This window comes from Amblyomma americanum, chromosome 2 (assembly GCF_052857255.1).
Source record: "Amblyomma americanum isolate KBUSLIRL-KWMA chromosome 2, ASM5285725v1, whole genome shotgun sequence".
Classification (NCBI taxonomy): Eukaryota; Metazoa; Arthropoda; class Arachnida; order Ixodida; family Ixodidae; genus Amblyomma; species Amblyomma americanum.
This window is the reverse complement of record NC_135498.1, coordinates 14,031,283-14,045,466: the sequence shown is the minus strand read 5'-3', so window position 1 is coordinate 14,045,466 and position 14,184 is coordinate 14,031,283. Positions and strand designations below refer to the sequence as shown.

The window sequence follows — 14,184 nt, the reverse complement described above, 5'->3', positions numbered from 1 at the left end:
GTTTCTAGTTCAGAAATGCATTCTTGTTTTCTGACGACCGACGAGAGAGCCCTCGCGCATGCTTCACCTGATTATCGCCATTTTTCATGACCATTTTTGCAGGTAATGATAGAGGATTGCACTCGACGACAGCTCTTATTGGTTATGGAACGAAAGGCACGGGTAAAGAGCCTCTGCCACTGTATCACTCAGCCAATAGTTCGGAAGCAGGACGACCGACTAGCATGCTGCTCGCTGTGTTGTTTTTAATTCAGTAGAATTAGAGTTCTGGTCAGGAGCAAAATTCGCCGCCGCATACCACAAAATTAGCTGATTGGTCGAGAGAGGTCACGTGCCCTTGTTACGTCGTCACAGCCTGCCTACCGTGGCAGGTGGGAACCTCGCCGCTGGATTATTACCGACCTTCTCACCGTGGCAGGTGACAATTTAATTATTGGTCGAGAGAGGTGACGTGAACTTGCGGAGTCATGAGGACCTGTCTGTCATAGCATAGCGGATACCTGCTATTGTAACTAGGAGTAAGAATATCGTGGCTGATGAACCGACTATTGCAAATGAACTGACGCAAACACACGCAAAAATTTCAAAAGAAGCCGCCACAACTGTGTATAATGCTCTTGTATTTCAGTCTTTAGGCGACTTAAGCGTCCCATAGTTTCTTCGCTCCGTCGCTGGAGCAGCTTTCGCCACCTACCGGATTTTCTGGGAACCGGGCATGAATTAACTACGCGTTGTAATTAAATAAGCTATTTAATGCAATTACGTTAGGGAGCCTGTGTCGCAGAAAAGACGTCGTCGGCACCGGCGTCGTTGACCGTGAGCGAAATATCCAAGAAAAAGTCCCTAAAGAGGCAGATGGGCCACCTAGGTCACGTGACCTGGTGGCGTCATCACAACCCGTCCACCTGATCGTGAACAAAGCGACCACCGTGGTAGGTGGCTGGTAAATTAATGACTGGTCGCGACAGGTTGCTCGGGAATGGCAGCCTAGGTCGCACATGCCCCACCGGTGGCAGCACCTGCCATCGCAGGGCAGTAAGAACCACTTAACCACTGCACCACTGCGCCAGGAGGGGTATGAGGACTTGCAAGGATCTATGAATGCAAAGTACAGACTGACCAATTCCGCATATACGGCATTAACTCATTAACGCTACCGCATTAAGGTACGTTATTGGCCGAGTTGGTGACTGAACATTATGAAGGAGAAGCGCAGAAAGAAAGGAACCAAGGGCCACTTAGAGCGACGGGCTTCAGAAGATTGCTGGAGTAACGTGAGCGCGACTGATTCTAGCTAGCACTAGTTCGCAGTGATATTGGGTGACATCCCTGACATACAGTGGGCTCAGCTTAGTGATTGGTAATGATGGTGGTGAATAAAACTACTTACTGTATATGTCTTAGGCGCCAACGGCAGGAGGCCCAGGCAGCGAGCAAGCAGATCACCACCATGGGCACGTTGGTTAACATCCACGTCCCTGTCTCTAAGCGGGGAGCGCTGGGAAATCTCCTGTGAGTAAAGGAAACACTCCCGGTAACTCACCCAGTAAGAAATGAAGAAGGCCGGTGAGTAGCAGTGTTCGCTCGCTGCATCATCCCGCCGCTGGGGCTCAGTGACTATGACATCCTGCTCATGAGGATGAGTCCGTGGATAGGACTCCCGTAACGGTGCCCGTACGTCGACGGAAACGAATAGCAAAAGCGTCTGTGTTAACCAAGGCGCACGTTAATAAACCTTTCGTGGTTTACTTTTTACCTATAGTAGGATACAACTCAAGAACGCAGCGGTTTTTTCCCTTCAATGGACCCCCTTCCAGCCAACGGCGTCGGCATCCCTCATGACCCTGCTAGCATGACAATGCAGGGAGCGGCGCCGCAATGCAGAGAGGGGCCTATCCCCTTCCATAGAAGAAAGGGATTATCCCTTTTCATCTTACCCTCCCTGCTTTGTCACATTAGCAAGATCTTCGAAATCGGCCCTGCCATTGGCTGGAAGCGGGTCCTTTGACGGGGACAATCGTTGCGTTCTTGAGTTGTATCCGACTATAGCTCGCCACTATGGCGCACTTCATAGCGCTATGTATTTGTGCATCTAGATCTACCCTTCTACTAAATGGTTGAATGGCGTTACGTTGCGATTAGGTGATGGTATTTAAAGACGTTGCATTCAGATGAAAGCTTAAATGCTCTTCTTCACAGGATAATCTCACATTTCGATACAATCAAACCCGCATCTATTTGCTCGATCCACCAGGACTCCATTCCAGGTGTGCTTTCATGGAATAAGCATCAGTAAAGCCTTTCGCGTTGGGTGCCATCAGAATAGAAATTTCAGCATTACTATTGGTGTCAAATACACCGCGACTGAGCTAAGATGGCTGCTGAAAATATTGCTGGCTTTAAAAAAAAAACTAGCAGCTCGGTTACAATTCAGAGATGCGAAATTAAGCGTTAGGTATTAATCGTATTTATGTTGAATATCAATTCTGTAACGTTTATTGCGACCACCAACCACCAAACTACTTCGCAGCTGGACCCAATCGCCTTCCCTTTCAAACACTCGTCGGTGTTTACAACATACACGTGACCGGAAGTGAGCCGAATGACATGTCGCGGGGAATATTGCACGCATTTGACTGCATAGTTGCTGCATACGACGCGTTCTGATCCAAGACAGCTTTAGCTTTGCTGAGGAGGATTAACATAGATCACTATCTAATCACCGGCTACCTGCTGCGCATGCGCAATGGTAGGTGCGCACAAGTACACGTGAGTGCGTGCATACTGACAGTGACCGCTGAGCGTGCTGAACAGCGTCGGGACACCGGTGCGCAAGCAGTTTATGTTTATTTATTAGTGTGAATGTGTGTGTGAATGTGGCCCTGTATATTGTTGTTCATATATATGAGCGAATAAAATGTGTGCATCTAATATACAATAGTATACTCGGTATTTAAAGCAACATCTACGTTGAGCCTGTTAAACGGCGAAGTAGTAGTAGTAGTAGTAGTAGTAGAAAAAGAATTTATTTAGGACAAAAAATGTACAAAATTTGTCCCGGGTGAGAAGGCTAAAGGCATTTTCGCCTGACGAGGCCATCCCACACTTAACAGCAATGGCAACCACTATAGGCATATCCGAACACATTTGCAGAACAGTACATCGTACAACAACCAGTATGTCTGCAAGCACACAAAGAAAACAAATGGAAAACCCTGAGAACTGTGTGCATGCTTCTGCATATGGGAGAGATTAAAAGGGCAAATCTGAAAATAGAACAGATTCCCGAATACTTTTTCCACGTACATAAGAGCGACATATCAAAATATCATGCACGACACAAACGAAATTGTGTCACTTGTTATTCCGTTAGGTACATATGTTTTAGTGTTTTCTTTATCTTATGCAGTGATGGGTAGATCGATAATAATTCAAAGATCGCTGGACATTGATTCAATAAATGTGTTATTTGCGTACATAATCTCTGATCACAATAGTTGGTGCGAGTACTCATAAAAATTATGAAATAAAAGAATACATGTGCAGGACAGAAGGCTTCAATTTTTTTTTTCTACAACTGTCCTCCAGTGGAACGCTCTGCCTTCTGATGTTGTGGAATGCCTGACTAAAATCCTTCTTATCAAAACTAAAGCACCAATATTAGTTGAACCAAACTCCTGTTTGCGCGAGGTTGCGGGTGTTATGTTTAATTCTTTCTTATCAATTTATTTTGTTTTCTATTTGATATTGTCACGTAGTGGTGACGGCAGTCGAAGCAGCGATGAAGACGGACGAAAGGGGTCTTCTAAAAGAACTGTTTATTGGTCTTACTTGCACCCAAAATGGACTGAATCACTCGGCGGCGGCGAAGCGACAAGCGTGCTCGGCGGTCGTCGAACAGAATGCCCGCCGCTGTCGGCCGTGCTCAATTTAAAGCTGATAGCGAACATTCGAGATAAAGGGCGCAAAGTTACTAGAACATTCCGGAACAACGTAGAATCAGCTTTGCCTGGCTGCGATCAATCGATATAAATCTAGTCGCGTCTTGCGTCGCAAACAAAGCGATAAGGTGGTGTCGCGGCAGATTTGAAAAACGAATAAACAATGCAAATATTCGCGGCATTACTCACCTCTCAAAGAAGCATCGACCCGATGCATTAAAACAAATAATGCGACTAGTAAGGGAAAAAAAACGGATCTTGCGAAAATAGAGCATGGAAATGCAGCGGCCTTTAGCGCGCATAATACGGCTTCAGACGGACTGCATGGAAAACTTCTGGTCGTACGCGGCGTCGCTGGGATGCAGTCATTGCGTCAGGGATGACTTCATAATCCAGTTCACCCTGCCGACGAAGAACCTTGTACGGGCCGAAATAGCGGCGCAAAAGCTTTTCACTCAATCCACGGCGGCGAATGGGCGTCCATACCCAGACTTGGTCTCCTGGCTTGTATTCCGCGTTGCGTCTTCGTAGGTTGTAGCGTCTGGCGTCGGACCGCTGCTGATCTTTGATCCGTAATCGGGCAAGCCTTCGAGCTTCTTCTGCGCGTTGAAGGTAGGCGGCAACGTCGACGTTCTCTTCTTCTGTAACGTTGGGCAGCATGGCGTCTAGCGTGGTCGTGGCATCCCTGCCATGGACAAGCCTAAAAGGCGTCATCTGGGTGGTCTCCTGCACTGCGGTGTTGTAGGCGAAGACGACGTAAGGCAGGATGACATCCCAGGTTTTATGTTCGGCATCGACATACATAGCGAGCATATCGGCGATGGTTTTGTTCAGGCGCTCGGTCAGTCCGTTGGTCTGCGGATGGTATGCAGTTGTCCTCCGGTGGCTGGTTTGGCTGTAGCGCAGGATGGCTTGCGTTAGTTCCGCCGTAAATGCTGTTCCTCTGTCCGTGATGAGCTGAGCACATCGGGGGCGCCGTGTCGAAGAAGAATGCACTCCACGAAAAATTTGGCCACTTCTGCTGCTGTTCCGTTCGGTAGGGCTTTCGCCTCGGCGTAGCGGGTCAGGTAGTCGGTCGCTATGATGATCCACTTATTTCCAGATGTTGACGTTGGAAAAGGGCCAAGCAAGTCCATGCCAATCTGCTGAAAGGGTCTTGAGGGAGGTTCAATGGGGCTCAGAAATCCTGCTGGTCGTGTGGGAGGAGTCTTTCGTCGCTGACAATCTCGGCATGTTTTCACATAGTGTGCGACATCGGCAGACAGTCGTGGCCAGTAATACTTGTCTTGAATGCGGCCGAGGGTGCGAGTAAACCCGAGATGTCCAGCTGTCGGCTCGTCGTGTGAAGCCTAGAGAACTTCTTCGCGGAGACAAGTAGGTACAACAAGGAGGTAGGCTGTTTTGTTCGCTGTAAAGTTCTTCAAAAAGACCTCATTCTGCACACAGAAAGAAGACAGTCCTCGCTTGAATGAAGCGGGGGGTGAAGAAACCTTGCCTTCCAGGTACTCGATGAGGCCTTTTAGGTTGGGGTCCGAGCGTTGCTGCTGAGCAAAAGAGCTTGCGCTGATGGGTCCCAGGAAGGCGTCCTCATCGTCGTCCAGCGACGGTGCATCTACAGGGGCTCGTGAGAGGCAATCGGCGTCAGTGTGCTTGCGTCCGGACTTGTAAACGACGGTGACGTCAAACTCCTGGAGACGCAGACTCCATCGAGCGAGTCGGCCTGAGGGATCCTTCAAATTGGCAAGCCAGCAGAGCGCGTGGTGGTCGCTGACCACCTTGAACGGCCGTCCGTAGAGGTAGGGGCGGAATTTCGACGTAGCCCAGATGATGGCAAGGCACTCCTCAGTGGTCGAATAGTTAGCCTCGGCCTTGGAAAGGGAACGGCTAGCGTATGCGATGACCTTCTCCAGCCCGTCACTTTTTTGAACGAGAACGGCGCCTAGTCCCACGCTCCCACGCTGCTTGCGTCGGTATGAACTTCAGTATCGGCGTTTTCATCAAAATGCGCAAGGATCGGTGGGGACTGTAAACGACGCTGAAGTTCCCTGAAGGCTTCTGCTTGCGGCGCTTCCCATTTAAACGGCACGTCTGCCTTCGTCAGTTGGGTCAGGGGCTCGGCGATGCGCGAAAAGTTTTTCACAAATCGTCGGTAATATGCGCATAGTCCGAGAAATCTGCGCACTGCTTTCTTATCGGCCGGCGGTTGAAACTGTTCAATAGCAGCTGTTTTCTGCGGGTCTGGGCGTACTCCTTCCTTGCTAACGATGTGGCCTAGAAACAGCAGCTCTTCGTAGGCAAAGTGGCATTTCTCTGCTTTCAAGTTTAGGCCAGACGACTTGATTGCGTCTAGTACTGTTCGAAGTCTTTTGAGGTGCTCTTCAAAGTTCGAGGCGAAGACAACGACGTCATCTAAATATACCAGACAAATCTGCCACTTCAGGCCTGCCAGCACTGTATCCATTACTCGCTGAAACGTCGCTGGTGCGGAACAGAGACCAAATGGCATCACCTTGAACTCAAACAGCCCATCCGGAGTTATGAATGCTGTCTTCTCGCGATCTCTTTCGTCGACCTCAATTTGCCAGTAGCCGCTCTTGAGGTCCATCGATGAGAAATATTTGGCGTTGCAGAGGCGGTCCAGTGTGTCGTCGATGCAGGGGAGGGGGTAGACGTCCTTCTTTGTTATGTTGTTCAAGCGGCGGTAATCCACGCAGAATCGAAGTGCGCCGTCTTTCTTTCTCACTAGAACAACCGGTGCCGCCCATGGGCTGTTTGAAGGCTGGATGACGTCGTCGCGAAGCATTTCTTCGACTTGGTCCCGGATGGCTTGTCGTTCTCGCGGAGACACACGGTAGGGGCTTTGACGGAGAGGTCGGACGTGTTGATCCGTTATAATGCGATGCTTGGCAATTGGGGTCTGTCGCACCTTCGGCGATGTCGAAAAGCACTCACTGTAGTTTTGAAGCAGATTGCGGATCTGGTCTTGTCTGTTCCGGTGCAGGGCTGGGTTGATGTCGAAAATGGGCGAGTTCTCTTGGTCAGGCGGACGAAAGGGGTCTTCTAAAAGAACTGTTTATTGGGCTGACTTGCACCCAAAATGGACTGAATCACTCGGCGGCGGCGAAGCGACAAGCGTGCTCGGCGGTCGTCGAACAGAATGCCCGCCGCTGTCGGCCGTGCTCAATTTAAAGCTGATAGCGAACATTCGAGATAAAGGGCGCAAAGTTACTAGAACATTCCGGAACGACGTATAATCAGCTTTGCCTGGCTGCGATCAATCGAGATAAATCTAGTCGCGTCTTGCGTCGCAAACAAAGCGATAAGGTGGTGTCGCGGCAGATTTCAAAAACGAATAAACACTGCAAATATTCGCGGCATTATCTTGTTTGCTGATATAAATGGTTAGCACGCTTGTGCTAACCACAGTTATAACCACAACAATAACCACTAAGGGTAAGTACGGTAGCGCTGCCCAGCTGGCAGCCAGAGATTTTGAACGCCTGTAATGGCGAAATGAGGTACACACTACAAAATAGAGAATCTAGAAGCACGTCGACGTGGTTACACTGGGTCATTTTCCGATCGAGGCCATGTGAGTTATAAAACGAACAAAACACTTGGTTCCTCGCGGAACATAGTCGTACCTTCTGTACAGCTTCCTCAGTATGATGTTGGGCGGCGTTCCCATGATGGTACCCATGCCTCCAATGCTGGAAGCGTACGCCACGGACACCATCAGCTCCCGGCGTAAGTCCTTCAAGGATTCTTCGCTCATCCTGCCGTTTGGGGCAAAAGAAAAGCAATGGTACTACTTCAGAATAGCGCGCTGAAGGCCTCTTCGCATCAGGTAGAAGATCAGGTAGAAAGAAAAATCAGAGGCATGTCGGTAAAAGAGTAGCAGGCATCAATATGTCAACATACCGTCATTGATTCTACATGATAACGAATTGGCATTTTTTTTTTGAAAACTGAGATTGATTTCCACGAAAGAAATTCTGGGACTGTACTGAAGCTTTGGTTTTTTCCATAAAATACCAATTGGAAATGCAACGCTCATCCGGTCGTGCTTTTTTACTATATTGTTCGTGATGCGAAATTCTTCTGTTATGTCTGTTTTATTCCTGATGACTGCCTAAATAAAGAAAGGGCAATCCTCATTGTACAGCTTTGCGCCGCCGCATTTCATGAGACATGCATCGTTTTTCTAGAACTCCAGCACACAAACAAACGCATTAAACAAGCATTCAGCTTTCTCGCATAGCGGTTAACACTGAAGCTTAATCTTACCCAGCAATTCTGGACAAAAGCATTTTTGAGCGGGAAACTGTTTATGAACGCAATTTTTTCATATTATGTAAGATTTCACTATAACAATCAATATGTCCGCAGATCGTGCGGCGGCAGTTTTGTTATTTTTTTCTATTCACGTTTTTGCTATCGTCAAAAGCGTTAACGTTCCCCATTAGTTTTCTATGGCAGTCTCAACTGTTCTTAATTAAGCGGAAGTTCAAATTAAGCAAGTTCGAATTAACGAGTTGCATTTTACTTGACAGGCAATTCTCCTGAGTGTTTTTCTAAGCCTTCATTGACCCTATTCCTGTTTCACCGTAGTCGTTTCGACTGCGAAGCATACAGGGTTGTGCGTTTTTATCGTGAACACTTGAATAAATTTCCCCGCCTCAACCGCTGGCTCATTTGCCGTGAAACTGCACACAGAGCTTGCGTATTATGGTAACTTTTGTATCGTAGCAAGTTTGACAACGGTACTTACTTTGTTGAGCCGTGCATGATGCGAAAACATAATCGTCTACGTAGAGACCGGCAACCAAAACCCGCAGACAACGCTTTTTCGCTGAAGGGCGGCAGTGGCGCCATCTGTTTTCGGCAGTGGAAAGCGTCACGACAAGGACGCCGAGGCGAGCATTGTAAACAATATTCTTTGAAAGGTAAAGCCTCGTTAAATCAGCTGTTCTGACTTTTTCTCCTCTCAGTTAGCCGAAAATGTTGTAAGCGCTTCAGTTGAAGCAGACGAAACGGTCGGAACGGCATATTCAAAGGGCCCGCGCTTCTTGCAACGCTCGCCTCGGCGGCCTTGTTGTGACGCTTTCCACTGCTGAAAACAGATGGCGCCACGGCCGCCCTTCAGCGAAAAAGCGTCGTTTGCGGGTTTTGGTTGCCGGTCTCTACGTAGACGATTATGTTTTCGCATCATGCACGGCTAAACTAAGTAAGTACCGTTGTCAAACTTGCTACGATACAAAAGTTACCATAATACGCAAGCTCTGTGTGCAGTTTCACGGCGGCAAATGAGCCAGCGGTTGAGCGGGGAAATTTATTCAAGTGTTCACGATAAAAACGCACAATACTGTATACCCGAAAGCAAGATATTACTAAAGACATTTACCCGACCAAACTGGCCATCATTCTTTCTTGAGCTCTCTTGTAGACATCGGCGACGTGCCGCGGTGAGCCGGCTGCAGCGGCCGAAGCGATGCCTGCGCAGGAGCGAAGGCATTCAACGTTATCGAAAAATAACGTGCTTGCTTTCAGAAACGTGTGTGATTCAGTGAGTGCAATACCCTTTTACCTTGCTGCTGTACCTCTTGTGTTACCAACATTCGCGGAAAACATTCTACCTTCGCCTGTTATATGCAAGACGAAAAAAATTTGCCGGCACAGCACGAAATATAATGCACCTTGCCGAAAAGGAGCTCACTTTAATGAGGATCTGCAAATGCGCCTTCTTAAATAAAAGTTGCATTTTCATTCTGGAGGGAGAGAGGCTATATTTCAACATTATTTATCATGCACGTGTGACAGCAGTGCTGAATAGAAACACTCATGAGATTGATAAAAAAAAAATAGGACCGGAAAGGTTCAAAGTTTTAGGCTTAGAACCGAACCATAGAAAGGTCTGCTTGAGTTCTTATGTGTCTTTTGACACATCTTCATCGTGCTGTCCACCATGGATATTCATAACTAGCAGTCACAGCCCATTCGTGGCAGAACGAAATGCCTTCTAATTTTCTCAAGGCATCGCTTGCGGATTAACCCACATCGATTTCTATGTACAGGTCATTAATATCTTTGGATGTCGTTGTCTCCTACATTCGCCTAATTAATTATTTTCTCAGTAATTATTTCCAGCGCCTTTCAGCATGTTCTCTATTTGTACTGTTATCTAACTGCTGTCTGTTTTACTCACGAGAGTACGTTGTGCAGTTAATGACTAAAGAGCCGGTAAATAACTCGACTTAGCTAAAGACGACGTGCTTTAAGAACAAACAATACGGCATCAATAGAAACTGCTGTCCTGCAGAGCTCGAAACAGTTCTGGGCAACGCAACATGCCAGTGCCGAAGTTAGTACCAACACACACTGAGCAGTCACCATATGTAGGGGAGAGCTGGGCAAAACGCGACACAAATTTGCAGATCGTCGGCATTATTTTATATTCATAGATATATAAAAAAAACAAATATGTTGAGTTATTCCCATCATCCTGGTCCCACGCTAATTATAGAAAGTACTACTGAATAGCAACATAGTGAAATTCTGTGAAGCTTAAAAATTCAAAATGTCGCATTTTGTCCAACCCCATGAGGAAAAGTGAGACAGTGCATGGTGCAAAATGAGACGCCCTTCCAAAATATACATATCACTCATCCTTGCGAAGAATGGACACAAAGCTGACTTTACGGACACGTAAACAATCTTTGAGAACCTGTTCGAATTCAAGACATTGTACTCAGAACGAACCCGGTATTGCTTTGTTCCACGGCCCACTAAAGTGCACGTGCTTCCGCCGCCGGGCTCTGCGTGAAGCCTGGTTACGTGAAATTTTGAATTTCCTTCATTCTTCGCAGCTTCTTCTGTTGTAGCTCATGAGGTTTGGTTTATGGGGGTTTAACGTCCCAAATCAACTCGGGCTATGAGGGACGCCGTAGTGAAGGGCTCCAGATAATTTCCACCGCCTGGGCTTCTTTAACGTGCACTGACATTGCGCAGTACACGGGCCTCTAGAATTTCGCCTCCATCGAAATTCGACCGCCGCGACCGGGGTCGAACCCGCGTCTTTCGGGTCAGCAGGCGAGCGCCGTAACCACTGGGCCACTGCGGCGGCTTTTCTCTTTTAGTGTCACTGTTGTTGCTCTTTAACTCAGCCGTGTTTAATGGAAATGCTGTTTAGTTTGATCTGTAGAGCGTGAAAACGAGGTGGTGAGTGTGATTGTACAGGCGAGACGGAGCAGCACTTGCTCCATTTTCAGAATGTATTCTCAAAAAGCTGTTCATGTCCTTCGGGCAGAGCGCGACGCTGAAGTTAGCAAGGTGTTTGATATAGTTTCTATGTTAACTATTCTCTCATTTTCTTCAGTGTTGCAAGGTGGCGCCTTAAGAAACAGAAAAATTCTTTACCGTATAGCACTGGCCCTGCCTGCGTCTTTCCAGAACTTTCTTCATTATTTCTGCGCGCTAGTCGGCACTCATTTCTTTTTTCGTTTTGTAAGTTCAGAAACGTACAAAACTAAAAAAATAAATAAATGCCGACTAGTCAGCGTAATAGCTTTACTGCTTGTTCTAAAGCTCTGCCCATGTTCTACCGCTCTCTAGGATATATCCTATCGAGCGGTATAACATAGGCAAAGCTTTAGAACAAGTAGTAAAGCTATTACGCTGGCATTAGTTCCTGCAGAACATCATAGCACACTGTTTTGCTTCACACGTAGCCTGCTCTTAAAATAATTCTCTCATAATTACCCAGTGCTCAAAAATTCTTGCACTTTACATACGATAAGACCAATTACTAGTTATACCTGAACAGCGACGGTAATCTTGGATGCCAGGCAGACTGAACTGCACAGTTCTGAAAAAAAATGTGACGCGCAGAATTTTCCCCCTTTTGGGTGATTTTTTGCGCACAGTGGCTCAATTCGAAATTTTTTTCTCTCCCTAGGTGCAACTAATCTGGTCAACCTTAAAGGCACTTGTAGTGGACATGTGGGTAATCAGAGCATCCAAATATCAAGTTAATTTGCTTGCTCGTTCAGAAGGTAAGAGGCGCTAAGCAACAAAATGTCCCCTTTTGCCTCCTGCTACGTTTTTCCATCTCTCCCCTAAGCGTGTCAGCGACGGGGTGGTGCTACAAGCAGCTTGTACATATTGCTGTAATGTTCTGACCCGCAAATTGTTTTGTTTGAAATTCAGACTTCGTAAATCTAGAAGTGGGTGCTGATATTTCATTACAAAATGGCTGACTACGCGCAAAATTGGGTACTGTCTCAGTAAAAGGTTATTTGCCTCAACTCCACGACATCTGAGACCAGCTTTAGGTTATAATGACAACAACGTAAAAGGAGCACAACAGACAGCACCCGTCCTTGTCTGCTATATACCCCACTCGGGAGGACTGGGAGGCGACCCTGCTCGGCTGCTCTGACCTACAGGCTCAAAAGGCCTTGGTTGAGCGTGCCCGGGCAGCGGCTTATGCCACTGGGGTCCCGTGCTAGGGACCCCACCTAGTGTTTGTGAGGGCCGGCCCCTTAAGGGTCGTTCCAATCATACCTCCCTGTGAGTACTATTTCCTATTCAATAAAAGTCTTTCACCACCACCACCACTTGTCTGCTCTCCGTCTGTTGACTCATTTTTCTGCTGCTGTCATTATTTCTAAGCATGCACCAACGTGTCCAATTCGAAGCATTATTCAAGCTTTAAGTAGTTCTCCGCGGTGGCTCAATGGTTACGGTGCTCGGCTGCTGACCCGAAATACGCGCGTTCAATCCCGGCCGTGGCAGTCGAATATGCGACCGCCACGATAATGAACCCCGGGTGGTCGAAATTTCCGGAGCCTTAAAACTACGACGTCCCTCATAGCCTGAGTCGCTTTGGGACGTTAAATACCCATAAACCATAAACCAGTCAGCTTTAAGTAACTTTATGGCCATAACATTTTGATACTGCCGAAATCTCATTGCGAAATTGCGCTGAAGCATGAGCTAGAAAAAGATCTTCATCCGGCTTGTATACCAGATTTGTTTGCAAACGTTGTAAGCAGAGCTAACGCTTTCTAACGTTGTAAGCAGAGCTAACGCTTTCTAACGTTGTAAGCAGAGCTAACGCTCTCCGCGGTAGGGAGGCCTCAAAATGACGGCCTTACATCGAGACGAACGTCGCAAGCAACTCGTCAACTGCGAAGAAAGTAATGGACGCTTAATTAAGGGGAACTCACTCAGATCCCTCTTGAGTCTGGTCTGGCAGCGCATCTGCTCGATCACCGCAATCACCACGGGAGCCACGACAGCTGTCGACGCCGTGTTGGGAAGACACATCGATAGCAGCGCCGTGCTTACCATGAACACGAGCAAGAGGCTGGAAGTGACAATTTCATTCTCGAGTGAATCATTTCGCCATTAGGAGAAAAACAATAACACCCGCACACTTCCCTGCCACGGCAAAAACACGCCAATCCGCACTCTCTCGAGTGAAGGGCAACTCGAAAGAGCGCCGTAAACCACTCTAAAGTATTCCCAGCTTTCAATGGTTCTTTACTTAGTTTACATTTATTTAAGTAGCGATTTTTATTTATGACACTTGTAGAGCCGGAAAAGTACTGTGCAGGTTGTTGATAAACCATTAACTGCGCATTTTGGCCTGATCGAGACTTACCGTATCATCTGTTACAAGTGCAGGATCTAAAACTTGAGCGGACAGTTTAGCCCCGCCTTGAGGGTATAACGCGTTAGCGTATATGGCAGCGGCCGGGGTTCCTCTTTGCGTATCACTTCGTAGACACGGTCATACTCTACTTTACAATCATGGATTACGGGGAGTCCTCATACCACTCCTGGTGTAGTAGTGCAGTTGTTAAGCGATTCGACACTCCCCTGGCAGGTGGCTGTTCCAAACACAGCCACCGGTGGGGCTTGTTGCTGTCCGCGAGCGACCTCTCGCGACCAATCATTTAATTAACTGCCACCTGCCACGGTGGGCAGTTTGCTCATAATCCGGTGGGGAGGTTGTGGTGACGTCACTAGGTCACGTTACGTTGCCCATCTAGGTAGCTTTTCTCAGATTTTCGCTGAACGGAACCCCTATAGCGCTGTCGCGTTAAAACAGCACTTCTGAATAAAAAAAAAAGTCATCCACGCAGCTATGGGCTATGCACATTCGAAACAACTGCCGCAGTAAAGCCTAACGACAATAGCATGGTGTAGTATACCTAGTGTCCATGGTATACTGCACACA

At 47.5% G+C, this 14,184-nt stretch overlaps 1 protein-coding gene across 1 annotated transcript in view; it reads right to left on the bottom strand.

Moving 5' to 3' along the window:
• Positions 1-14,184, bottom strand: part of LOC144119546 (Na(+)/citrate cotransporter-like) — a 45,493-nt gene that overhangs the window by 11,731 nt on the left and 19,578 nt on the right. Inside the window, exons 5-8 of the mRNA XM_077652129.1 lie at positions 13,169-13,308; positions 9,346-9,436; positions 7,586-7,717; positions 1,391-1,510 (exon numbers count right to left, since the gene is read on the bottom strand). Of these exons, the coding sequence (XP_077508255.1) occupies positions 1,391-1,510; positions 7,586-7,717; positions 9,346-9,436; positions 13,169-13,308 (483 nt within the window). The remainder of the gene's footprint in view (positions 1-1,390; positions 1,511-7,585; positions 7,718-9,345; positions 9,437-13,168; positions 13,309-14,184) is intronic.